Source organism: Zosterops lateralis, assembly GCF_965231275.1.
Source record: "Zosterops lateralis genome assembly, chromosome: 39".
In the NCBI taxonomy this organism is placed as follows: Eukaryota; Metazoa; Chordata; class Aves; order Passeriformes; family Zosteropidae; genus Zosterops; species Zosterops lateralis.
The window spans coordinates 721,136-744,992 of NC_139799.1; the positions used below are offsets into that span (position 1 = coordinate 721,136).

Genomic DNA, 23,857 nt, shown 5'->3' on the forward strand with positions numbered 1-23,857 from the left:
AGATGACACAGGACACCCCAGGACACCCCACAGATGACCCAGGACACCCCCAGGCCCACCCAGGCCACCCCAGGGCGCCCCCCATCTGTCCCAACCCCACCCCCCGAGCTCCCCTCCCCCACCCCTCACCCCACTCCCCCCTTTAACCCCTCAGGGGGGCCTGGTGGTCCCCCCCGCCAGGGGCCGGAAGAGCCTCCAGGCCCCTCTGCAGATGAGGCAGAACCAGTAGAGCTGCGGGCCGCCAGGAGCGCGGCGGCGGCGTTGTAGGCCGGGGGCAGCACCCAAGGGACCCGGGCCAGCGGCAGGCCCCGGTGGCGCCCGTAGGCCCAGTACAGGTAGGGGAAGAGCAGCACGCGGCACCACAGGAACGTCACCAGCAGCGCCAGCCCGTTGAGCTTGTGCAGCGCCGTGTGCTGACGCCGCAGCTGCACAAGGGGGGGACAAGCAGGGGCATGGCTGGGGGGGCTCCAGGGGGCCCTGGGGGGGCGTGGGGACGGGGGTTGGGGGCTCCGGGGGGGCAGGGGGCAAGAGGGATTTTTGGGGATTTTTTTGGGATTTTTTTGGGGTTTTTTTGGGGTTTTTTTGGGGATTTTTTTCTGATTTTTTTGGAATATTTTTCAGATTTTTTTCGGATTTTTAGGGATTTTTTGGGGGATTTTTTGGGGATTTTTAGGGGATTTTTTGGGGGGATTTTTTGAGGGATTTTTTGGGATATTTTTTGGATTTTTTGGGGATTTTTTGGGGATTTTTTGGGGTTTTTTGGGGGATTTTTCGGATTTTTTTGGAATATTTTTCGGATTTTTTTCGGATTTTTTTCGGATTTTTGGGTAATTTTTTAGGGATTTTTTGGGGATTTTTTGAGGATTTTTTAGGGATTTTTTGGGGTTTTTTGGGATTTTTTGGGGTATTTTTTGGATAATTTTGGGGATTTTTTAAAGGACCATTTGGGGATTTTTTGGGATATTTTTAGGACAATTTTGGGATTTTTGGGGGGATTTTTTTTGTGGGATTTTTTTGGGATATTTTTGGGAATTTTTTTGGATTTTTTTTTTTTTTTTGTGTTTTGGGGAAAATTTTGGGGATTTCTTGGGATTTTTTGGGGAATTTTTTGGGATTTTTTGGGATTTTTTGGTGGTTTTTTGGGATTTTTTGGTGGTTTTTTTGGGATTTTTTGGGGGATTTTTTGGGGATTTTTTGGGGGATTTTTTGGGGATTTTTTGGGGATTTTTTGAGGGATTTTTTGGGATTTTTTGGGATTTTTTGGGGATTTTTTGGGGATTTTTTGGGGATTTTTTTCTGATTTTTTTGGAATATTTTTCAGATTTTTTTCGGATTTTTAGGGATTTTTTTGTGGGATTTTTTAGGGAATTTTTAGGGTTTTTTTGGGGATTTTTTTGGGGATTTTTAGGGATTTTTTTGGGATTTTTAGGGGATTTTTTGGGATTTTTTTAGGGATTTTTGAGAATTTTTTTAGGGATTTTTGCAGATTTTTTGGGGATTTTTTTAGGGATTTTTTGGGGATTTTTTTAGGGATTTTTTTCAAATTTTTTGGGATTTTTTGTGGGATTTTTTGGGATTTTTTTCTGATTTCTTACGGAATTTTTTTGGATTTTTTTGGATTTTTTGGGGATTTTTTGGGGGATTTTTTGGGGATTTTTTAGGGATTTTTTTTGGGGGAATTTTTGGGGATTTTTTGGGGATTTTTTGGGATTTTTTTGGGGATTTTTTGGGGATTTTTTTGGAATATTTTTCAGATTTTTTAGGGATTTTTTTCGGATTTTTGGGTAATTTTTTGGGGATTTTTTGGGGATTTTTTGGATTTTTTTAGGGATTTTTTTGGGATTTTTTTGGGATTTTTCTGGGATTTTTTGGGGATTTTTTGGGGATTTTTTGGGGATTTTTTGGGATTTTTTTAGGGATTTTTTGGGGAATTTTTGGGGATTTTTTGGGATTTTTAGGGGATTTTTTAGGGATTTTTTGGGGGATTTTTAGGGATTTTTTGGGATTTTTTTTTGGGATTTTTTGGGGATTTTTTGGGATTTTTTTGGGATTTTTTGGGGATTTTTTAGGGATTTTTTGGGGATTTTTTGGGGATTTTTTGGGATTTTTGGGGGATTTTTTTGGGATTTTTTGAGGATTTTTTGGGGATTTTTTTGGGATTTTTTGGGGATTTTTTAGGGATTTTTTAGAGATTTTTTTGGGGTTTTTGGGGATTTTTTTGGGATTTTTTTAGGGGATTTTTTTGGGATTTTTTAAGGAATTTTTGGGGATTTTTTGGGGATTTTTTGAGGGATTTTTTGGGGATTTTTTGGGATTTTTTGGGGATTTTTGGGGATTTTTTGGGATTTTTTTGGGGGGATTTTTTGGGGATTTTTTGGGGATTTTTTGGGATTTTTTTGGGATTTTTTGGGGATTTTTTGGGGATTTTTTTCTGATTTTTTGGGGATTTTTTAGAGATTTTTGGGGGATTTTTTTTGGGGATTTTTTTGGGTTTTTTTTCGGATTTTTTGAAATTTTTTTGGGGATTTTTTGGGGATTTTTTGAGATTTTTTTGGGGATTTTTTGGGGATTTTTTGGGGGGATTTTTTGGGGGATTTTTTGGGATTTTTTTGGGATTTTTTGGGGATTTTTTTGGGAATTTTTTTGGGAATTTTTTGGGGATTTTTTTGGGGATTTTTTGGGGATTTTTTGGGATTTTTTTAGGGATTTTTAGTGGATTTTTTTCTGATTTTTTTGGGGATTTTTTGGGGGATTTTTTTCGGATTTTTTAGGGATTTTTTGCAGATTTTTTGAGATTTTTTGGGGATTTTTTGGGGATTTTTTGGGATTTTTTGGGGATTTTTTGGGGAATTTTTGGGATTTTTTAGGGATTTTTTGGGGATATTTTTGGGGATTTTTTGGGGATATTTTTGGGGATTTTTGGGGGGTTTTTTGGGGTTTTTTTAGGGATTTTTTGGGGATTTTTTGGGGGATTTTTTGGGATTTTTTTGAGGAATTTTTGGGGATTTTTTGAGATTTTTTTGGGGTTTTTTTGGGGATTTTTTTGGGGTTTTTTGGGGATTTTTTTGGGATTTTTTGGGATTTTTTGAGGGATTTTTTGGGATTTTTTTGGGATTTTTTTGGGAATTTTTAGACATTTTTTGGGATTTTTTTGGGGATTTTTTGGGGGATTTTTTGGATTTTTTTTTCGGATTTTTTGGGGATTTTTTGGGGATTTTTTGGGATTTTTTGGGGGATTTATTGGGATTTTTTGAAGGATTTTTGGGCAATTTTTTGGCGATTTTTTTGGGGATTTTTTTAGGGATTTTTTTGAGATTTTTTAGGGATTTTTTGGGATTTTTTGGGGATTTTTTTGGGATTTTTTAAGGAACTTTTGGGGATTTTTTGGGGTTTTTTTGGGGATTTTTGGGGGATTTTTTGGATTTTTTTTCGGATTTTTTGGGGATTTTTTTGGGTAATTTCTTTGGGGATTTTTTAGGGATTTTTTGGGGATTTTTTTGGGGATTTTTTGGGGGATTTTTTTAGGGATTTTTTTGGGATTTTTTTGGGGATTTTTTGGGATTTTTTGGGATTTTTTGGGGTTTTTTGGGGATTTTTAAGGGATTTTTTTCTGATTTTTTAGGGATTTTTTGGGGATTTTTTGGGATTTTTTTAGGGATTTTTAGTGGATTTTTTTCTGATTTTTTGGGGATTTTTTAAAGGAATTTTTGGGGATTTTTTGGGAGTTTTTTGGAATATTTTTCGGATTTTTTAGGGATTTTTTTCGGATTTTTGGGTAATTTTTTGGGGATTTTTTTGGGGTATTTTTTAGGGATTTTTTTGAGATTTTTTGGGGATTTTTTGGGATTTTTTGGGGATTTTTTTGGGGGTTTTTAGGGGATTTTTTGGGGGTTTTTTTGGGATTTTTTGTGGATTTTTTGGGGGATTTTTTTAGGGATTTTTTGGGGATTTTTTGGGATTTTTTGGGATTTTTTGGGGATTTTTTGGGGATTTTTTGGGATTTTTTGGGATTTTTTTTTGGGGGATTTTTTGGGATTTTTTTAGGGGATTTTTTTGGGGGATTTTTTGGGATTTTTTTGGGATTTTTTGGGGGATTTTTTGGGATTTTTTTAGGGATTTTTGTAGGATTTTTTTCAGATTTTTGGGGATTTTTTTGGATTTTTTTTCAGATTTTTTGGGGATTTTTTTGGGATTTTTTTCAGATTTTTTTTCAGATTTTTTTGGGATTTTTTGGGGATTTTTTTGGGATTTTTGGGGGATTTTTTTGGGGATTTTTTAGGGATTTTTTGGGGGTTTTTTGGGTTTTTTTGGGGATTTTTTTTGATTTTTTTAGGGATTTTTGGGGATTTTTTGGGGATTTTTTTGGGGAATTTTTGGGGATTTTTTAGGGATTTTTTGGGGATTTTTAGGGATTTTTTAGGGATTTTTTGGGGATTTTTTGGGGATTTTTTGGGGATTTTTGGGGGATTTTTTAGAGATTTTTTGAGGATTTTTGGGGGGATTTTTTTGGGATTTTTTGGGGGGATTTTTTTGGGACTTTTTAGGGATTTTTTGGGGATTTTTTAGGGATTTTTTGGGGATTTTTTAGGGGATTTTTTTTCTGATTTTTTTGGGGATTTTTTGGGATTTTTTTCGGATTTTTTGAAGGATTTTTTGAAGGATTTTTGAAGGATTTTTGGGGATTTTGGGGGGATTTTTTGGGGATTTTTTGGGGATTTTTTTGGGATTTTTTTTGGGATTTTTAGGGGATTTTTGGGGATTTTTTTAGGGAATTTTTGGGGATTTTTTAGGGATTTTTTTTGGATTTTTTGGGGGATTTTTCGGGGATTTTTTTAGGGATTTTTTGGGGATTTTTTTGAGATTTTTTTGGGATTTTTCGGGGATTTCTGTGGGTTTTTCAGGCCCAGTACAGGTAGGGGAAGAGCAGCACGCGGCACCACAGGAACGTCACCAGCAGCGCCAGCCCGTTGAGCTTGTGCAGCGCCGTGTGCTGACGCCGCAGCTGCACAAGGGGGGGACAAGCAGGGGCATGGCTGGGGGGGCTCCAGGGGGCCCTGGGGGGGCGTGGGGACGGGGGTTGGGGGCTCCGGGGGGGCAGGGGGCAAGAGGGATTTTTGGGGATTTTTTGGGGTTTTTTTGGGGATTTTTTGGGGTTTTTTGGGGATTTTTTGGGGATTTTTTGGGATTTTTTTTGGGATTTTTTAGAGATTTTTTTTAATATTTTTTGGGATTTTTTGGGAATTTTTAAGGGATTTTTTGGGATTTTTTGGGGATTTTTTGGGGATTTTTTTCGGATTTTTTTGGGGAATTTTTTGAGATTTTTTGAGATTTTTTTGGGGTTTTTTTTGGAATATTTTTCGGATTTTTTTCGGATTTTTTTCGGATTTTTGGGCAATTTTTGGGGATTTTTTGGGATTTTTTGGGGATTTTTAGGGGATTTTTTTGAGATTTTTTAGGGATTTTTTGGGATTTTTTTGGGATTTTTGGGGATTTTTTGGGGGTTTTTTGGCGATTTTTCAAAATATTTTTTGGGATTTTTTGGGAATTTTTAAGGGATTTTTTGGGGATTTTTTGGGGATTTTTTGAGGGATTTTTTGGGGGATTTTTTGGGGATTTTTCAAAATATTTTTTGGGATTTTTGGGAATTTTTAAGGGATTTTTTTGGGATTTTTTTAGGGATTTTTTTGGGATTTTTTTCTGATTTTTTTGGGGATTTTTTTGGGATTTTTTGGGGATTTTTTTTGGATTTTTTTTCGGATTTTTGAAGGATTTTTTGAAGGATTTTGGGGGATTTTTTTGGAATATTTTTCGGATTTTTTTGGGATTTTTTTGGAATATTTTTCGGATTTTTTAGGGATTTTTTTCAGATTTTTAGGTAATTTTTTGGGGATTTTTTGGGAATTTTTTGGGGATTTTTTGGGATTTTTTGGGGATTTTTTTGGGGATTTTTTGGGATTTTTAGGGGATTTTTTGGGATTTTTTTAGGGATTTTTTGGGGATATTTTTCAGATTTTTTAGGGATTTTTTTCGGATTTTTAGGTAATTTTTGGGGGGGATTTTTTGTGGATTTTTTGGGGATTTTTTTGGAATATTTTTCGGATTTTTTAGGGATTTTTTTTCAGATTTTTAGGTAATTTTTTGGGGATTTTTTTGGGATTTTTTTCTGATTTCTTACGGAATTTTTTTGGATTTTTTTTGGATTTTTTGGGATTTTTTAGGGATTTTTTTGGGTATTTTTTGGGGATTTTTTTTGGGGGGATTTTTTAGGGATTTTTGTGGATTTTTTAGGGATTTTTTTTCGGATTTTTTGAAGGATTTTTGGGGATTTTTTTGAGATTTTTTGGGGATTTTTTTAGGGATTTTTAGGGGATTTTTTTCGGATATTTTTGGGGATTTTGGGGGGATTTTTTGGGATTTTTAGGGATTTTTTAGGGATTTTTTCAGGGAATTTTTGTTCGGATTTTTGGGGATTTTTTAGGGGATTTTTTAGGGGATTTTTTGCGGAATTTTTGGGGATTTTTTTGGGATTTTGAAAGGAATTTTTAGGGGATTTTTTGGGGATTTTTTGAGATTTTTTTGGGGATTTTTTGGGGATTTTTTGGGGATTTTTTGGGATTTTTTGGGGGATTTTTGGGGGATTTTTTGGGATTTTTTGGGATTTTTTTAGGGATTTTTTAGAGATTTTTCAAAATATTTTTTGGGATTTTTTGGGAATTTTTAAGGGATTTTTTGGGGATTTTTTGGGATTTTTTTGGGATTTTTGGGGGGTTTTTTGGGGATTTTTTGGGGATTTTTTGGGGGTTTTTTGGTGGGGTTTTTTGGGATTTTTTAGGGATTTTTTGTGGATTTTTTGGGGGATTTTTTTAGGGATTTTTGGGGATTTTTTTGGGATTTTTTGGGGGATTTTTTGGGGATTTTTCAAAATATTTTTTGGGATTTTTTGGGAATTTTTAAGGGATTTTTTGGGGATTTTTTGGGGATTTTTGGGGGATTTTTTAGGGATTTTTTTGTGGGATTTTTTGGGGAATTTTTTGGGGATTTTTTGAGGATTTTTTTGGGATTTTTTAGAGTTTTTTTTAATATTTTTTGGGGAATTTTTTGGGATTTTTTGGGGATTTTTTGGGATTTTTTGGGGGGATTTTTTGGGATTTTTTGGGGGTATTTTTTGGGATTTTTTGGGGATTTTTAGGGGATTTTTTGGGATTTTTTTGGGGATTTTTGAAGGATTTTTTGAAGGATTTTTTGAAGGATTTTTGGGGATTTTTTTGGGATTTTTAGGTGATTTTTTTCGGATTTTTTAGGGATTTTTTGGGCAGTTTTAGGGATTTTTTTAGGGATTTTTTGGGGATTTTTTTGGGATTTTTTGGGGATTTTTGGGGGATTTTTTTGGGATTTTTTTAAGGAATTTTTGGGGTTTTTTTGGGGATTTTTTTGGGATTTTTTTGGGATTTTTTGGAAAATTTTTCAGATTTTTTAGGGATTTTTTTCGGATTTTTGGGTAATTTTTTGGGATTTTTTGGGGATTTTTTGGGGAATTTTTGGGGATTTTTTAGAGATTTTTTTGGGATTTTTAGGGGATTTTTTGGGGGTTTTTTGGGGATTTTTTGGGATTTTTTAGGGATTTTTGCAGATTTTTTGGGATTTTTTCTGATTTTTTGGGGATTTTTTGGGGATTTTTTTGGGTAATTTTTTTGGGGATTTTTTAGGGATTTTTTTGGGGATTTTTTGGGGGGGATTTTTAGGGATTTTTGGGGGGATTTTTTGGGGAATTTTTTAATGGGATTTTATTGGGATTTTCATGGGATTTTTATGGGATTTTTTGGGGGATTTTTATGGGATTTTTCCATTTTCGCTCATTTTTCGGTCATTTTTAACGGGATTTTTTTGGGGATTTTTTGTGGATTTTTTGGGATTTTTTGGAGATTTTTTGGGGATTTTTTGGGATTTTTTTGGGATTTTTTTGGATTTTTTTTCTGATTTTTTGGGGGATTTTTTCTGATTTTTTGGAGATTTTTTGGGGATTTTTTTGGGTAATTTTTTGGGGGATTTTTTGTGGATTTTTTGGGGGGATTTTTAGGGATTTTTGGGGGGATTTTTTTGGGGAATTTTTTAATGGGATTTTATTGGGATTTTCATGGGATTTTTTATGGGATTTTTTTGGGGATTTTTTGGGGATTTTTTTGGGGATATTTTTGGGGTATTTTTTTGGGAATTTTTTGGGATTTTTTGGGGAATTTTTGGGGGATTTTTTGGGGATATTTTTGGGGCATTTTTTGATTAATTTTGGGGATTTTTTTGGGATAATTTGGGATATTTTTGGGGATTTTTTTGGGATAATTTGGGGACATTTGGGGACATTTGGGGACACTTTGGGGACTCTCACCCAGGATGAGCACCTTGCCCAGGCACACGAAGGGCGTGCTCAGCTCGGCCATCAGCAGACAGCCCAGGAAGAAATCGCCTTTGCCCTGACGCCACAGCTGGACACGGAAATGGCATTAAAGGGGATAAAAATGGCTTTAAAGGTGATAAAAATGGCATTAAAGGTGATAAAATGGCATTAAAGGGGATAAAAATGGCATTAAAGGGGATAAAAATGGAATTAAAGGTGATAAAAATGGAATTAAAGGGCATAAAAATGGCATTAAAGGTGATAAAAATGGAATTAAAGGGCATAAAAATGGCATTAAAGGTGATAAAAATGGAATTAAAGGTGATAAAAATGGCATTAAAGGTGATAAAAATGGAATTAAACGTGATAAAAATGGCATTAAAGGTGATAAAAATGGCATTAAAGGGGATAAAAATGGCATTAAAGGTGATAAAATGGCATTAAAGGGGATAAAAATGGCATTAAAGGTGATAAAAACGGAATTAAAGGTGATAAAAATGGAATTAAAGGGCAGAAAAATGGCATTAAAGGGAATAAAATGGCATTAAAGGGCACAAAAATGGAATTAAAGGTGATAAAAACGGAATTAAAGGTGATAAAAATGGCATTAAAGGTCATTAAAGGGTTATTAAAGGTCACCAAAGGGTCACCAAATCCCCAGCCCGACCCCCAGGTGTGTCCCCAGGTGTGTCCCAGGTGTGTCCCCAGGTGTGTCCCAGGTGTCCCCAGGTGTGTCCCAGGTGTGTCCCAGGTGTGTCCCCAGGTGTGTTCCAGGTGTCCCCAGGTGTGTCCCAGGTGTGTCCCCAGGTGTGTCCCAGGTGTGTCCCCAGGTGTCCCAGGTGTGTCCCCAGGTGTGTCCCAGGTGTGTCCCCAGGTGTGTTCCAGGTGTCCCCAGGTGTGTCCCAGGTGTGTCCCAGGTGTGTCCCCAGGTGTGTCCCCAGGTGTGTCCCAGGTGTGTCCCCAGGTGTGTTCCAGGTGTCCCCAGGTGTGTCCCCAGGTGTGTCCCAGGTGTGTCCCCAGGTGTGTCCCAGGTGTCCCCAGGTGTCCCCAGGTGTGTCCCAGGTGTGTCCCAGGTGTGTCCCCAGGTGTGTCCCAGGTGTGTCCCCAGGTGTCCCCAGGTGTGTCCCCAGGTGTGTCCCCAGGTGTGTCCCAGTGTGCCGGTGTCCAAGTGCCCAAAAATCCCCATTTTCCACCCAAATTTCACTGGATTTTCACCCATTTTTTTCCCAGGTGTGTCCAGGTGTGTGTTATGACTCTCAGGTGTATCCCAGGTGTATCCCCCATGTCTCAGGTGTCCCCAGGTGTGCCCAGGTGACAAAAAATCCCCATTTTTCACCCAAATTTCACCGGATTTTCACCCAAATTTCGCCCAAATTCCCTCCCAGGTGTCCCCAGGTGTCCCCAGGTGTGCCCAGGTGTCCCCAGGTGTCCCCAGGTGTCCCCAGGTGTGCCCAGGTGTGACTCACGGTGGCCACGGGGAAGCAGACCAGCACCATGGCCAGGTGGTGCAGCACCATCAGCAGCTCGTGGCGCAGGAAGGCGGCGGCGCGCGCGGGGGGCGTGGCCGGGCCGTGCCCCTTCACCTGCGCCCTCTGCTGGTGGCACAGGTACATGGCGTACACGTCATACAGGAAATAGGGCACGGCGAAGGGCGGGTAGGCCGAGGCCAGCCAGTGCCTGGGGACAGGTGAGACACAGGTGAGACACAGGTGAGGCACAGGTGAGACACAGGTGAGATACAGGTGAGATACAGGTGAGACACAGGTGAGACACAGGTGAGACACAGGTGAGATACAGGTGAGACAGGTGAGACACAGGTGAGACACAGGTGAGACACAGGTGAGATACAGGTGAGACAGGTGAGACACAGGTGAGACACAGGTGAGACACAGGTGAGACACAGGTGAGACACAGGTGAGATACAGGTGAGACAGGTGAGACACAGGTGAGGCACAGGTGAGACACAGGTGAGATACAGGTGAGACACAGGTGAGACACAGGTGAGACACAGGTGAGACACAGGTGAAGTTTGGAGGGAAAAAAACCCCGAAAAAGTCCCAAAAATTCCCGAAATTTTACACCAAAATTCAGTAAAATTCACCCAAAATTCACCCAAAACTTCCCATTTAATTCACCTGGGACAGGTGAGACACAGGTGAGACACAGGTGAAGTTTGGAGGAAAAAAACCCAAAAAAATCCCAAAAAAATCCCAAAAATCCCCAATTTTTTATGACAAAATTTAGTAAAATTCACCCAAAATTCACCCAAAATCTCCCATTTAATTTACCTGGGACAGGTGAGACACAGGTGAGACACAGGTGAGACACAGGTGAGACACAGGTAAAGTTTAGAGAAAAAAATCCCCAAAAAAATCTCAAAAATTCCCAAAATTTTACACCAAAGTTCAGTAAAATGGCCCCAAAAATCACCCAAAATTCTCCTGGGACAGGTGAGACACAGGTGAGACACAGGTGTGTCCCAGGTGTGTCCCCAGGTGTGTCCCAGGTGTGTCCCAGGTGTGTCCCAGGTGTCCCCAGGTGTCCCCAGGTGTGTCCCCAGGTGTCCCCAGGTGTGTCCCAGGTGTGTCCCCAGGTGTCCCCAGGTGTGTCCCAGGTGTCCCCAGGTGTGTCCCAGGTGTTCCAGGTGTGTCCCAGGTGTCCCCAGGTGTGTCCCAGGTGTCCCCAGGTGTGTCCCCAGGTGTCCCCAGGTGTCCCCAGGTGTGTCCCAGGTGTGTCCCCAGGTGTCCCCAGGTGTCCCCAGGTGTGTCTCAGGTGTCCCCAGGTGTCCTCAGGTGTCCCCAGGTGTCCCCAGGTGTCCCCAGGTGTGTCCCAGGTGTGTCCCCAGGTGTCCCCAGGTGTGTCCCAGGTGTGTCCCCAGGTGTCCCCAGGTGTGTCCCAGGTGTGTCCTCAGGTGTGTCCCAGGTGTCCCCAGGTGTGTCCCAGGTGTGTCCCAGGTGTGTCCCCAGGTGTGTCCCCAGGTGTGTCCCCAGGTGTCCCCAGGTGTCCCAGGTGTGTCCCCAGGTGTGTCCCCAGGTGTCCCCAGGTGTGTCCCAGGTGTGTCCCAGGTGTCCCCAGGTGTGTCCCCAGGTGTGTCCCCAGGTGTGTCCCCAGGTGTCCCCAGGTGTGTCCCAGGTGTGTCCCCAGGTGTGTCCCCAGGTGTCCCAGGTGTGTCCCCAGGTGTGTCCCCAGGTGTCCCCAGGTGTGTCCCAGGTGTGTCCCAGGTGTGTCCCCAGGTGTGTCCCCAGGTGTGTCCCAGGTGTGTCCCAGGTGTGTCCCAGGTGTCCCCAGGTGTCCCCAGGTGTGTCCCCAGGTGTGTCCCCAGGTGTGTCCCCAGGTGTGTCCCAGGTGTCCCCAGGTGTCCCCAGGTGTCCCCAGGTGTCCCAGGTGTCACTCACTGGTCATCGATGACGTGCTGACAGGAGCTGGAGATGATGTACCCGGCCGTGGACGCCATCACCGCCTGCACCGACGACACCAGCCTGGGGACACCAGGGTGACATCAGGGGTGACACGGGAGGTGACACGGGAGGTGACACGGGAGGTGACACAGGTGACACACACGGGGGGGGGGGGGATGGGCCGATGTCCCCAATCCGTGTCCCCCCCCCGCGTGTCACCGGCCACGTGACACGGATAATCCTGTCCCCTCCCCCCCCTCGGATTATTGTCCCCAACCCCCCCCCTGGATTGTCCCCAAGTGTCCCCTCCACCCCGCCCCCCACCGTGGCCTGGCCTTGTCACTTGTCATTTGTCACTTGTCACTTGTCCCTGATCCCCCCCCTGGCCAGGCCAGCAAGTGGCTTTGTCACCTCCTTGTCACCTCACTGTGTCACCTCCTTGTCACCCCACTGTGTCACCTCCCTGTGTCACCTCCCTGTGTCCCCTCCTGTGTCCCCTCCCTGTGTCACCTCCCTGTGTCCCCTCCCTGTGTCACCTCCCTGTGTCACCTCCCTGTGTCACCTCCCTGTCCCCTCCCTGTCCCTTCCTTGTCCCCATCCCTGTCCCATCCCTGTCCCCTCCCTGTCCCCATCCCTGTCCCCATCCCTGTCCCCATCCCTGTCCCCTCCCTGTCCCCTCCCTGTCCCCATCCCTGTCCCCTCCCTGTCCCCATCCCTGTCCCCATCCCTGTCCCATCCCTGTCCCATCCCTGTCCCCTCCCTGTCCCCATCCCTGTCCCCAGGATGTCCCCAGGATGTCCCCTCTCTGTCCCCTCAGTGTCCCCTGGCTGTCCCCAGGATGTCCCCGGCCTATCCCATCCCCCTGGCTGTCCCCTCCCTGTCCTCTTGTCCCCTCTGTGTCCCCAAGCTGTCCCCTGGCTGTCCCCACCCCCCTGGCTGTCCCCTCCCTGTGTCACCTCCCTGTGTCACCTCCATCCCCATCCCTGTCACCTCCTTGTCCCCTCTCTGTCCCCAGGATGTCCCCGGCTGTCCCCTGGATGTCCTCTTGTCCCCTCTCTGTCCCCAGGATGTCCCCAAACTGTCCCCAGCCCTGTCCTCTCCATGTCCCCAGCCCTGTCCCCTCCCTGTGTCCCCTCCATCCCCTCCTTGTCCCCTCCATGTCCCCATCCCTGTCCCCCTCCCTGGCCCGGTGCCACCCCTGGCTGTCCCCGCAGTGTCCCCAGCCCTGTCCCTCTGTCCCTGTCCCCATCCCTGTGTCACCTCCATCCCCATCCCTGTCCCATCCCTGTCCCCCTGTCTGTCCCCAGCTGTCCCCGGCTGTCCCCTGTCTGTCCCCCGCTGTCCCCAGCCCTGTCCCCGGTGTCACCTGGCGGCCAGCACGGTGGCGCGGCCGTGGGGACAGCCGGCGATGGCGGCCAGCGCCCGTCGGGCCAGCAGGAAGAGCCCCGGGAAGAAGAGCAGCCCCGGCAGGGTCAGCAGCGCCGGCGACACCGACAGCGACGGCGACAATCGCGACACGGGCGGAGGCGACACCGGCGGCGACACCGGCATGGCCGGGCCCGGCGACAAGAGGGGGGGGGGGTGGTGGGGGGATGGAGGGGGAGGGGCCTGGGGACACACGGAGAGAGGGGGAGGGGCGTCAGGGGGATGGGCGGGCAGGGGGACAGCGAGGGGACAGCGAGGGGACAGCGAGGGGACAACAGAGGGGACAGCCAGGGGACAAGGGAGGGCATGGCCCCGGGGGCGGGGACACCGGGATAGGGATGGGGAGGGGCGGGGCCTGGGGAGGGGCGGGGCTTGATATGGGCGGGGCTTGATATGGGCGGGGCTTTAGGGGGATGGGGATAAGGGGAAAGAGGGAGGGGACACTGGGAATGAATGGAGGGGCGGGGCTTTGATGAGGGGCGTGGCTTGATGGCGCGGGGTTTGATTGGGCGGGGCTTGATGAGGGGCGGGGCTTGATGGCGCGGGGTATGATTGGGCGGGGCTTGATGAGGGGCGGGGCTTGATGGCGCGGGGTATGATTGGGCGGGGCTTGATGAGGGGCGGGGCTTGATGAGGGGCGGGGCTTGATTGGGCGGAACTTGATTGGGCGGGGCTTGATATGGGGCGGGGCTTAGGGGGCAGGGACAAGGGGACACAGGGATGGGATGGAGGGGCGGGGCTTGGGGAGAGGCGGGGCTTGGGGAGGGGCAGGACGAGGGAACACTAAGAATGAATGGAGGGGCGTGGCCCGGGATAGGGGCGGGGCTCTGGAGGGGCGGGGCTTAAGGGGATGAGGACAAGGGGATAAGGGGAGGGGCTTCAGTGAAGGGCGGGGTTTGGGGGCGTGGTCAAAGGGGATGGGGACAAGGGGACCCTAGGATTGAATGGAGGGGCGGGGCTTGGCTAGAGGGCGGGGCTAAAGGGGAGGGGACAAGGGGAGATGTAGAGGGGGCGGAGCTTCAGTGAAGGGCGGGGCTTAAGAAGGGATGGGGACAAGGGGACACTGGGAATGGATGGAAAGGCGTGGCTTGGGGAGGGGGCGTGGCTTAAGGGGCGGAGCCAACCAGGATTCGGAATTGCTATAGGGGTGTGGCCTGTATGCAAATAAGGGGCGTGGCCTCAACGCAATCTACAAACCGCTAAAGGGGCGTGGCCTAATGGCAAACCGACAAAGTGGGCGTGGCTTTAAGTGAAGGGGAGGAGCCAACCCCCCCCACACACTCCCACACTCCCACACTCCCCCCCCCCAGGCCCACCTCTATCTCTCCTTCCCTCCCGCGTTAATTCCCATCAATCTCCCCCTCACCGACAGCGGGGCGGGTCCGCGGCCTCCCTCAGCGCCTCATGAATATTCAGCGCGCCGCTTCCGGCCGCTCATTTGCATAAATTTGCATAAAATTCCATCCCGGCCGCTTCCCCCCCCCCCCCTCCCTTCCCTTTCCCCTCACGGCGTCGCCACAGAAACGGCGGGAACGCCGCGCCTGCGCTGATTGGCCCGCGCCGCCAGCCAATCACGGCGCGTTGCCGGGCAGAGTGGGGCGAGCAGAGACGAAAGGAGTGGCGCTGATTGGTTGAGAGGAAGGAAGGCGGGGCTTGAGGGGCGGACGGCCAATGGGAACGCGCGCGGGGAGGGGTTGCCATGGCGACGGCGCCGTGTGAGTAAAGTGGGCGGGGCTACGCGGTGCTTAATTAGCATATGATTAAACTCATGAATATTAATGAGGCTTTTAATGATGAGTTAATAATAATAATAAAGAGGTGGTGGCCACCGAGGCCACGCCCCCTCATTAAAGAGGAGGCGAGACCCCAAAATTTGGGGAGGGAGGGTCCCAAAGAAGGGGAGGAGCCAAAAAAGGGAGGGGCCAAAGGGGGTCCCCAAAAATTTTGGGGAATTGAGGGGGGGGAGGAGTCCCCAAAAATCCCCAAAAAAATCCCCAAAAAATCCCAAAAAAGTGGGGGAGGCGCCCCCAAAAAATTGAAAAGGGGGGGAGGGGTCCCCAAAAAATTGAGGGAAAAAACCCAAAAAAATTGGAAGGAAAAAAAGGGGGGAGGGGCCCAAAATTGGGGGATTGAGGGGGGGGAGGGCCCCCAAAAGTCCTCAAAAAATCCCAAAAGAATCCAAAAAACACCAAAAAAAAAAAAATTCCCCAAAAATCCCCCAAAAAATCCCCAAAAAATTCCCTAAAAAAATCCCCAAAAAATAAAAAAAAAATTCCCAAAAAATCCCAAAAAAATCCCCCAAAAAATCCCAAAAAATCCCAAAAAAATCCCCCAAAAATCCCCCAAAAATCCAAAAAAATCCCCCAAAAATCCCCCCCAAAATCCCAAAAAAATCCCAAAAAAATCCCAAAAAATCCCCCAAAAAATCCTAAAAAAACCCCCCCAAAATTCCAAAAAAATCTCCAAAAAATCCTCCCTAAAAAATCCCTAAAAAATAGTAATAAAAAAATCCCCCCAAAAATCCCCAAAAATATTAATAAAATCCCCCAAAATCCCCAAAAATCCTAAAAAAACCCCTAAAACCCCCCCAAAATCCCAAAAAAAATCCCCCAAAATTCCAAAGAAATCCCCAAAAAATCCCCAAAAAATCCCAAAATAATCCCAAAAATCCCAAAAAATCCCAAAAAAATCCCTTAAAAATCCCCAAAAATATTAATAAAATCCCCAAAAAATCCTCAAAAAATCGCAAAAAATCCCAAAAAAATCCCAAAAAAATCCCCAAAAAATCCCCCCAAAAATCCCAAAAAATCCCAAAAAATCCCCAAAAAATCCCCCCAAAAATCCCAAAAAATCCCAAAAAATCCCCAAAAAAATCCCCAAAAATTCCAAAAAATTCCCCCAAAAAATCTCTAAAAAAATCCGAAAAAAATCCCCAAAAATATTAATAAAATCCCCAAAAAATCCCCAAAAAATCGAAAAAAAATCCCAAAAAAATCCGAAAAAATCCCAAAAAATCCCAAAAAAATCCCAAAAAAATCCCCCCAAAATCCCAAAAAAATAAAAAAAAATCCCCAAAAATATTAATCAAGTCCCCAAAAAAATCCTCAAAAAACTCAAAAAAATTTCAAAATAATCCCCAAAAAATCCCAAAAAATACCCAAAAAATACCCAAAAAATCCCCCAAAAAATCCTTTAAAAACCCACCAAAATTCGAAAAAAATCCCCTAAAAAATCCTTTAAAAATCCCCCAAAAATCCTAAAAAAATCCCCCGAAAATCCCAAAAAAAATCCCCAAAAAAATCCCGCAAAAAATCCCCAAAAATCCCCTAAAAATCCCCTAAAAAATCCCCTAAAAAAGTCGTAAAAAATCCCCAAAATATCCCAAAAAATCCCCAAAAAATCCCAAATGATCCCCCCAAAAAAATCCCCAAAAAAATCTCTTAAAAACCTCCAAAAAATCCCCAAAAATCCCCAAAAAATCCCCAAAAAATCCTTTAAAAAATCCCCAAAAAATCCCCAAAAAACTCAAAAAAATTTCAAATAATTTCCAAAAAAATCCCCAAAAAATCCCCTAAAAAATCCCCCAAAAAATCCTTAAAAAACCCTCCAGAAATTCCAAAAAATCCAAAAAAAATCCCAAAAATTAAAAAAAATCCCCAAAAATCCCCCAAAAATCCCCCCCAAAAAATCCTTAAAAAACCCCCAAAATTGCCCAAAAAAATCCCAAAAAATCCCCAAAAAATCCCAAAAAAATCCCAAAAAAATCCCCAAAAAATCCCCAAAAAATCCCCAAAAAATCCCCAAAAAAATCCCCAAAAAAATCCCCAAAAAATCCCAAAATAATCTCAAAAAATATTTAAAAAAATCCCAAAAGACCCCTAAAAAATCCCCTAAAAATCGCAAAAAAATCCCAAAAAAATCCCCCAAAAATCCCCCCAAAAATCCTAAAAAATCCCTAAAAAATCCCCAAAAAATCCCCAAAAAATCCAAAAAAATCCCTAAAAAATCCCCAAAAAATCCAAAAAAATCCCTAAAAAATCCCCAAAAAATCCCCAAAAAATCCCCAAAAAATCCCCAAAAAATCCCCAAAAAAATCCCAAAAAATCCTCAAAAAATCCCCAAAACCCCCCCCAAAATTTCCAAAAAAATCTTCAAAAAATCCCAAAAAAATCCCCAAAAAATCCCTCCAAAAATCCCAAAAAATCCCCAAAAATCCCAAAAAATCCCCAAAAAAATCCCCAAAAATTCAAAAAAAATCCCCAAAAATTCCCTAAAAAAGTCCCAAAATAATCCCAAAAATCCCAAAAAATCCCAAAAAAATCCCTTAAAAATCCCCAAAAATATTAATAAAATCCCAAAAAAATCCCCAAAAAATCGCAAAAAAATCCCAAAAAAATCCGAAAAAAATCCCAAAAAAATCCCCCCAAAAATCCTAAAAAAATCCCCCCAAAATCCCCAAAAAAATCCCCAAAAAATCCTTTAAAAAACCCCCAAAATTAAAAAAAAATCCCCAAAAAATCCCCAAAAAATTCCAAAAAAATCCCTAAAAAATAAAAAAAAAAAATCCCCAAAAAATCCCAGAATAATTTGAGCGGGGTGGGGGAGGGGCAGAGCTCTCCGGGGTGGGGGAGGGGCAGAATTCCCGGGGTGGGGGAGGGGCGGGGGATATTTTGGGCTCCCGAAAGGTCAAAGGGGAGCGGAGAAGGTCAAAGGGGGGGAGGGGCGGGGGGATATTGATATAAAGGGGAGCCCCCGGAGCCCCCGGAGCCGCCCCCGGGACACCTCAGGGTGAGTCAGGGACACCCCAAAATATCCCCAATTTATCCTGGAAATGGGGCTGGGGGAGGGGGGAAATTTATCCTGGGGGTGGGCTTAAAAATTCCTAAAAAAATTCCTAAAATTTAAAAAAAATCTTCCAAAAAAATCCCACCAAAATTTTAAAAAAATCCCCCCAAAAAATCCTCCCAAAATTTTAAAAAAAATCTTCCAAAAAAATCCCACTAAAATTTAAAAAAATTCCCCCAAAAAATTCTCCCAAAATTAAAAAAAAATAATCCCTAAAATTCAAAAAAAACCCCTAAAAATCCTAAAAAAATTCCCAAAATATTCCCCCAAATTAAAAAAAAAAAAATAGCCCAAAATTAACCTAAAAAATGGGGGAGGGGGACAGAGGTTGTTCCTAAAAATCCCCCAAAAAAATCTCCTAAAATTTTTTTAAAAATCCCAAAAAAATCCTCCAAAATCCCCAAAAAATCCCCTCAAAATCGCCCCAAAAATCCCAAAAAAATCCCCCCAAAATTAAAAAAAATTCCCCAAAAAATCCCCAAAAAAATCCCCCCAAAAATCCCAAAAAAATCCCCCCAAAATTAAAAAAAAAATCCCCCAAAAAAACCCAAAAAATCCCCCCAAAAAATCCCCCAAAATCCCAAAAATTCCCCCGGGATTGTCCCCAAATCCCCCCCGGGACCCCCAAAATCTCCCCAAAAACCCCAAAATTGGGCTGTGACCCCCAAATATTCCCCTCTGAACCCCCAAATCCCCCCCGGGACCCCCAAAATTCCCCCAAAAACCCCAAAAATTGCCCCCGGGACCCCCAAAATCCCCCCAAAAACCCCAAAATTCCCCCCCCCCCCCGGTGGGCCCCACCGTGACTCAGCTCCTGGCGTTGCCCTTTTAAGGCCCCGCCCACTCAAGGGGAGGGGGCGTGGCTTTGGCGTGTGCGTGATGACGTCACCTATTTAAGCCCCGCCCACTCAAACGCCTCAGCGCAGCCCAGGTTGGGGGGGGGGGGGCGGGAAAAGGAGAATTTGGGGTAAAAAAAGGCGATTTTGGGTTGAAAAAAAGCGATTTTTTGGCAGTTTTGAGGAAAAAGGGGCTGAGTTTGAGGAGAAAAAGGCGGAATTTGGGGTTCAAGGGGAGGAAAAGGCGGATTTTGGGGGTCCCGGGGAAGGTTGCGGGCGGTTGGAGGAAGTCGCGAGGGGGAAACGGGCGGATTTTGAGGTAAAAAATGAAGATTTTGAGGGAAAAAAGTCGATTTTGAGGTAAAATGGGCAGATTTTGAGGTAAAAAAGAAGATTTTTGAGGTAAAAATGGCAGATTTGGGGATCCGGGGCAGATTTTTGTGGCGAGGGAGGAAATCGTGAGGTAAAAAGTGAAGATTTTGAGGTAAAAAAGTCGATTTTGAGGTAAAATGGGCAGATTTTGTGGTAAAAAAGAAGATTTTTGAGGTAAAAATGGCAGATTTTGAGGGTCCGGGGCAGATTTTTGTGGAGGGGGAGGAAATCGTGAGGTAAAAAGTGAAAATTTTGAGGTAAAAATGTCGATTTTGAGGTAAAATGGGAAGATTTTGAGGTAAAAAAGAAGATTTTTGAGGTAAAAAGTGCAGATTTTGTGGTAAAAAAGAAGATTTTTGAGGTAAAAATGGCAGATTTGGGGATCTGGGGCAGATTTTTGTGGAGGGGAGGAAATCGTGAGGGAAAAAGTGAAGATTTTGAGGGAAAAAAGTCGATTTTGAGGTAAAATGGGAAGATTTTAGGCATTGGAAAGACGACTTGAAGTAAAAAAAGGCAGATTTTGAGGTAAAAAGTGCAGATTTTGAGGTAAAAATGGCAGATTTTGAGGTAAAAATGGCAGATTTTGAGGTAAAAATGGCAGATTTTGAGGGATCTGGGGCAGATTTTGTGGCGAGGGAGGAAATCGTGAGGTAAAAAAATGAAAATTTTGAGGTAAAAAGTGCAGATTTTGAGGTAAAAAGTGCAGATTTTGTGGTAGAAAAGAAGATTTTTGAGGTAAAAAGTGCAGATTTTGAGGTAAAATGGGCAGATTTTGAGGTAAAAAAGAAGATTTTTGAGGTAAAAAAGGCAGATTTGAGGGTCCGGGGCAGATTTTTGTGGAGGGGGAGGAAATCGTCAGGTAAAAAATTAAAATTTTGAGGGAAAAAAGTCGATTTTGAGGTAAAATGGGAAGATTTTAGGGATTGGAAAGACGACTTGAAGTAAAAAAGGGCAGATTTTGAGGTAAAAAGTGCAGATTTTGTGGTAAAAAAACCAGATTTTTGAGGTAAAAATGGCGGATTTGGGGATCCGGGGCAGATTTTTGTGGAGGGGGAGGAAATCGTGAGGTAATAAATGAAGATTTTGAGGTAAAAAAGTCGATTTTGAGGTAAAAAGATCAGATTTTGTGGTAAAAAAGAAGATTATTGAGGTAAAAAGTGCAGATTTTGAGGATCCGGGGCAGATTTTTGTGGAGGGGGAGGAAATCGTGAGGTAAAAAATGAAGATTTTGAGGTAAAAAAGTCGATTTTGGGGTAAAATGGGCAGATTTTGAGGTAAAAAGTGCAGATTTTGTGGTAAAAAAGAAGATTTTTGAGGTAAAAAGTGCAGATTTGGGGATCTGGGGCAGATTTTGTGGAGGGGGAGGAAATCGTGAGGTAAAAAGTGAAGATTTTGAGGTAAAAAAGTTGATTTTGAGGTAAAATGGGAAGATTTTGAGGTAAAAAATTCAGATTTTGAGGTAAAAATGTCGATTTTGAGGTAAAAAAGAAGATTTTTGAGGTAAAAATGGCAGATTTGGGGATCTGGGGCAGATTTTTGTGGAGGGGGAGGAAATCGTGAGGTAAAAAATGAAAATTTTGAGGGGAAAAAAGTCGATTTTGGGGTAAAATGGGAAGATTTTAGGGATTGGAAAGACGACTTGAAGTAAAAAAGTGCAGATTTTGAGGTAAAAAGTGAAGATTTTGTGGTAAAAAAGAAGATTTTTGAGGTAAAAATGGCAGATTTGGGGATCCGGGGCAGATTTTTGTGGCGAGGGAGGAAATCGTGAGGTAAAAAATGAAAATTTTGAGGGAAAAAAAGTCGATTTTGAGGTAAAATGGGAAGATTTTGAGGTAAAAAGTGCAGATTTTGAGGTAAAAAGTGCAGATTTTGAGGTAAAAACGGCAGATTTGGGGATCCGGGGCAGATTTTTGTGGCGAGGGAGGAAATCGTGAGGTAAAAAGTGAAGATTTTGAGGTAAAAAAGTCGATTTTGAGGTAAAATGGGCAGATTTTGAGGTAAAAAGTGCAGATTTTGTGGTAAAAAAGAAGATTTTTGAGGTAAAAAAGAAGATTTTTGAGGTAAAAAAGTGCAGATTTGGGGATCTGGGGCAGATTTTGTGGAGGGGGAGGAAATCGTGAGGTAAAAAATGAAGATTTTGAGGGAAAAAAGTCGATTTTGAGGTAAAATGGGAAGATTTTAGGGATTGGAAAGACGACTTGGAGTAAAAAAGGGCAGATTTTGAGGTAAAAAGTGCAGATTTTGAGGTAAAAAAACCAGATTTTTGAGGTAAAAATGGCAGATTTGAGGGTCCGGGGCAGATTTTGTGGAGGGGGAGGAAATCGTGAGGGAAAAAATGAAGATTTTGAGGTAAAAAAGTCGATTTTGAGGTAAAAATGTCGATTTTGAGGTAAAAAAGAAGATTTTTGAGGTAAAAAGTGCAGATTTTGTGGTAAAAAAAGAATTTTGAGGTAAAAATTGCAGATTTGGGGGTCCGGGGCAGATTTTTTTGGCGAGGGAGGAAATCGTGAGGTAAAAAATGAAAATTTTGAGGTAAAAAATGAAGATTTTGAGGTAAAAAGTGCAGATTTTGAGGTAAAAAGTGCAGATTTTGAGGTAAAAAAGAAGATTTTTGAGGTAAAAATGGCAGATTTGGGGATCCGGGGCAGATTTTTGTGGCGAGGGAGGAAATCGTGAGGCAAAAAATGAAAATTTTGAGGGAAAAAAGTCGATTTTGGGGTAAAATGGGAAGATTTTAGGGATTGGAAAGACGACTTGAAGTAAAAAAGGGCAGATTTTGAGGTAAAAAGTGCAGATTTTGTGGTAAAAAAGAAGATTTTTGAGGTAAAAATGGCAGATTTGGGGATCCGGGGCAGATTTTTGTGGAGGGGGAGGAAATCGTGAGGTAAAAAATGAAAATTTTGAGGGGAAAAAAGTCGATTTTGAGGTAAAAATGTCGATTTTGAGGTAAAAAAGAAGATTTTTGAGGTAAAAAGTGCAGATTTTGTGGTAAAAAAGAAGATTTTTGAGGTAAAAATTGCAGATTTGGGGGTCCGGGGCAGATTTTTGTGGCGAGGGAGGAAATCGTGAGGTAAAAAATGAAAATTTTGAGGGAAGAAGTTCAGAATTTGAGGGGGAAAAGCGGATTTTGGGGTAAAAAAGGTCAAATTTGGGGGATTGGAAGGAAATTCTGAGGTAAAAAGTGGAGATTTTGAGGGTAAAAAAGCAGATTTTGGGATAAAAAGGTGATTTTGGAGGTGAAAAAGGCGAATTTGGGGTGAAAAAGGCGAATTTGGGGTGAAAAAGGCAAATTTGGGGGTGAAAAAGGTGAATTTTAAGGTAAAAAGGCAAATTTTGGGGTGAAAAATTGCAGATTTGGGGTGAAAAAGGTGAATTTTGAGGTGAAAAAGTCAAAATTTGGGGTGAAAAAGGCGAATTTGGGGGTGAAAAAGGCGAATTTGGGGGTGAAAAAGGTGAATTTTAAGGTAAAAAGGCAAATTTTGGGGTGAAAAATTGCAGATTTGGGGTGAAAAAGGTGAATTAGGGGGTGAAAAAGTGGAATTTGATGGTGCAAAAGTCAAATTAAGGAGCATAAAACTGAGATTTGAAGGTGCAAAAGTCGATTTGAGGAAGATAAATTGGGATTTGGAGGTGCAAAAGTCAAATTAAGTGGCGTAAAAATGAGATTTGAGGGTGCAAAAGTCAAATTTGAGGTGCAAAAGTCAAATTAAGGGGCTGTAAAAGTCAGATTTGAGGTGCAAAAGTCGAATTTGAGGTGCAAAAGTCAAAATTGGGGGTGTAAAAGTGGAATTCGGGGGGGTAAAAGTGGAATTTGGAGGTGCAAAAGTCGAATTTGTGGCAAAACTCGCCCCGGGGGAGGGAGGGAGGGACCCGACCCTTTCCCGGTTCTTCCTCCTCCTTTTTTTCTCCTTTTTTTTTCCTCCTTTTTTTCTTCCTTTTTTTCCTCCTCCTTTTTTTTTTCTTCTTTTTTTTCCTCCTTTTTTTTTCCTCCTTTTTTTTTCCTCCTTTTTTTTCCTCCTTTTTTTTCCCTTTTTTTCCTTCTCCTTTTTTTCTCCTTTTTTTTCTTCCTTTTTTTTCTCCTCCTTTTTCTGTCCTTTTTTTTTCCTCCTTTTTTCTCCTCCTTTTTTCCTCCTTTTTTTTTCTCCTTTTTTTTCTCCTTTTTTTCTCCTCCTTTTTTTCTCCTTTTTTTTCCTCCTTTTTTCTCCTCCTTTTTTCCTCCTTTTTTTTTCTCCTTTTTTTTCTCCTTTTTTTCTCCTCCTTTTTTTCTCCTTTTTTTTCCTCCTTTTTTCCTCCTCCTTTTTTTCTCTTTTTTTTTTTCCTTTTTTTTTTCTCCTTTTTTTTCCTCCTCCTCCTTTTCCCCCCTTTTTTTTCTCCTTTTTTTCTCCTTTTTTTTCTTATTTTCTTCTCCTCCTTTTTTTTCTTCCTTTTTTTTCTCCTTTTTTTTCTCCTTTTTTTTCCTCCTTTTTTTTCCTCCTTTTTTTCTCGTTTTTTCTCCTCCTTTTTTTTTCTTCCTTTTTTTCTCCTTTTTTCTCCTCCTTTTTCTGTCCTTTTTTTTTTCTCCTTTTTCTTTTCTCCTCCTTTTTTTTTCT

General features: G+C 42.9%; 2 protein-coding genes and 1 long non-coding RNA gene across 3 annotated transcripts in view; 2 read left to right on the top strand and 1 right to left on the bottom strand.

The window, feature by feature from the left end:
• SRRM2 (serine/arginine repetitive matrix 2) overlaps positions 1-146 on the top strand; it is a gene marked incomplete at its 3' end in the record, with an annotated part of 10,130 nt that extends 9,984 nt beyond the window's left edge. The window contains exon 13 of the mRNA XM_083882264.1: positions 3-146. Within this exon, the coding sequence (XP_083738390.1) occupies positions 3-146 (144 nt within the window). The remainder of the gene's footprint in view (positions 1-2) is intronic.
• Positions 147-150: 4 nt separating this feature from the next.
• On the bottom strand, positions 151-13,193 carry TLCD3B (TLC domain containing 3B; the record flags this gene model as incomplete). The annotated part of the gene is given in 7 exon segments (XM_083882265.1): positions 151-242; positions 245-422; positions 424-425; positions 8,384-8,480; positions 9,859-10,069; positions 11,788-11,871; positions 13,157-13,193. Coding segments are annotated over 6 exon segments (639 nt in total). The 5' UTR covers positions 11,847-11,871; positions 13,157-13,193.
• Positions 13,194-21,590: 8,397 nt separating this feature from the next.
• On the top strand, positions 21,591-22,108 carry LOC310921953. Its single transcript, XR_014592246.1, has 3 exons — positions 21,591-21,637; positions 21,843-21,884; positions 22,050-22,108. It is a non-coding gene; the product is annotated as an uncharacterized lncRNA (long non-coding RNA).
• The last annotated feature ends 1,749 nt before the right edge of the window (positions 22,109-23,857 follow it).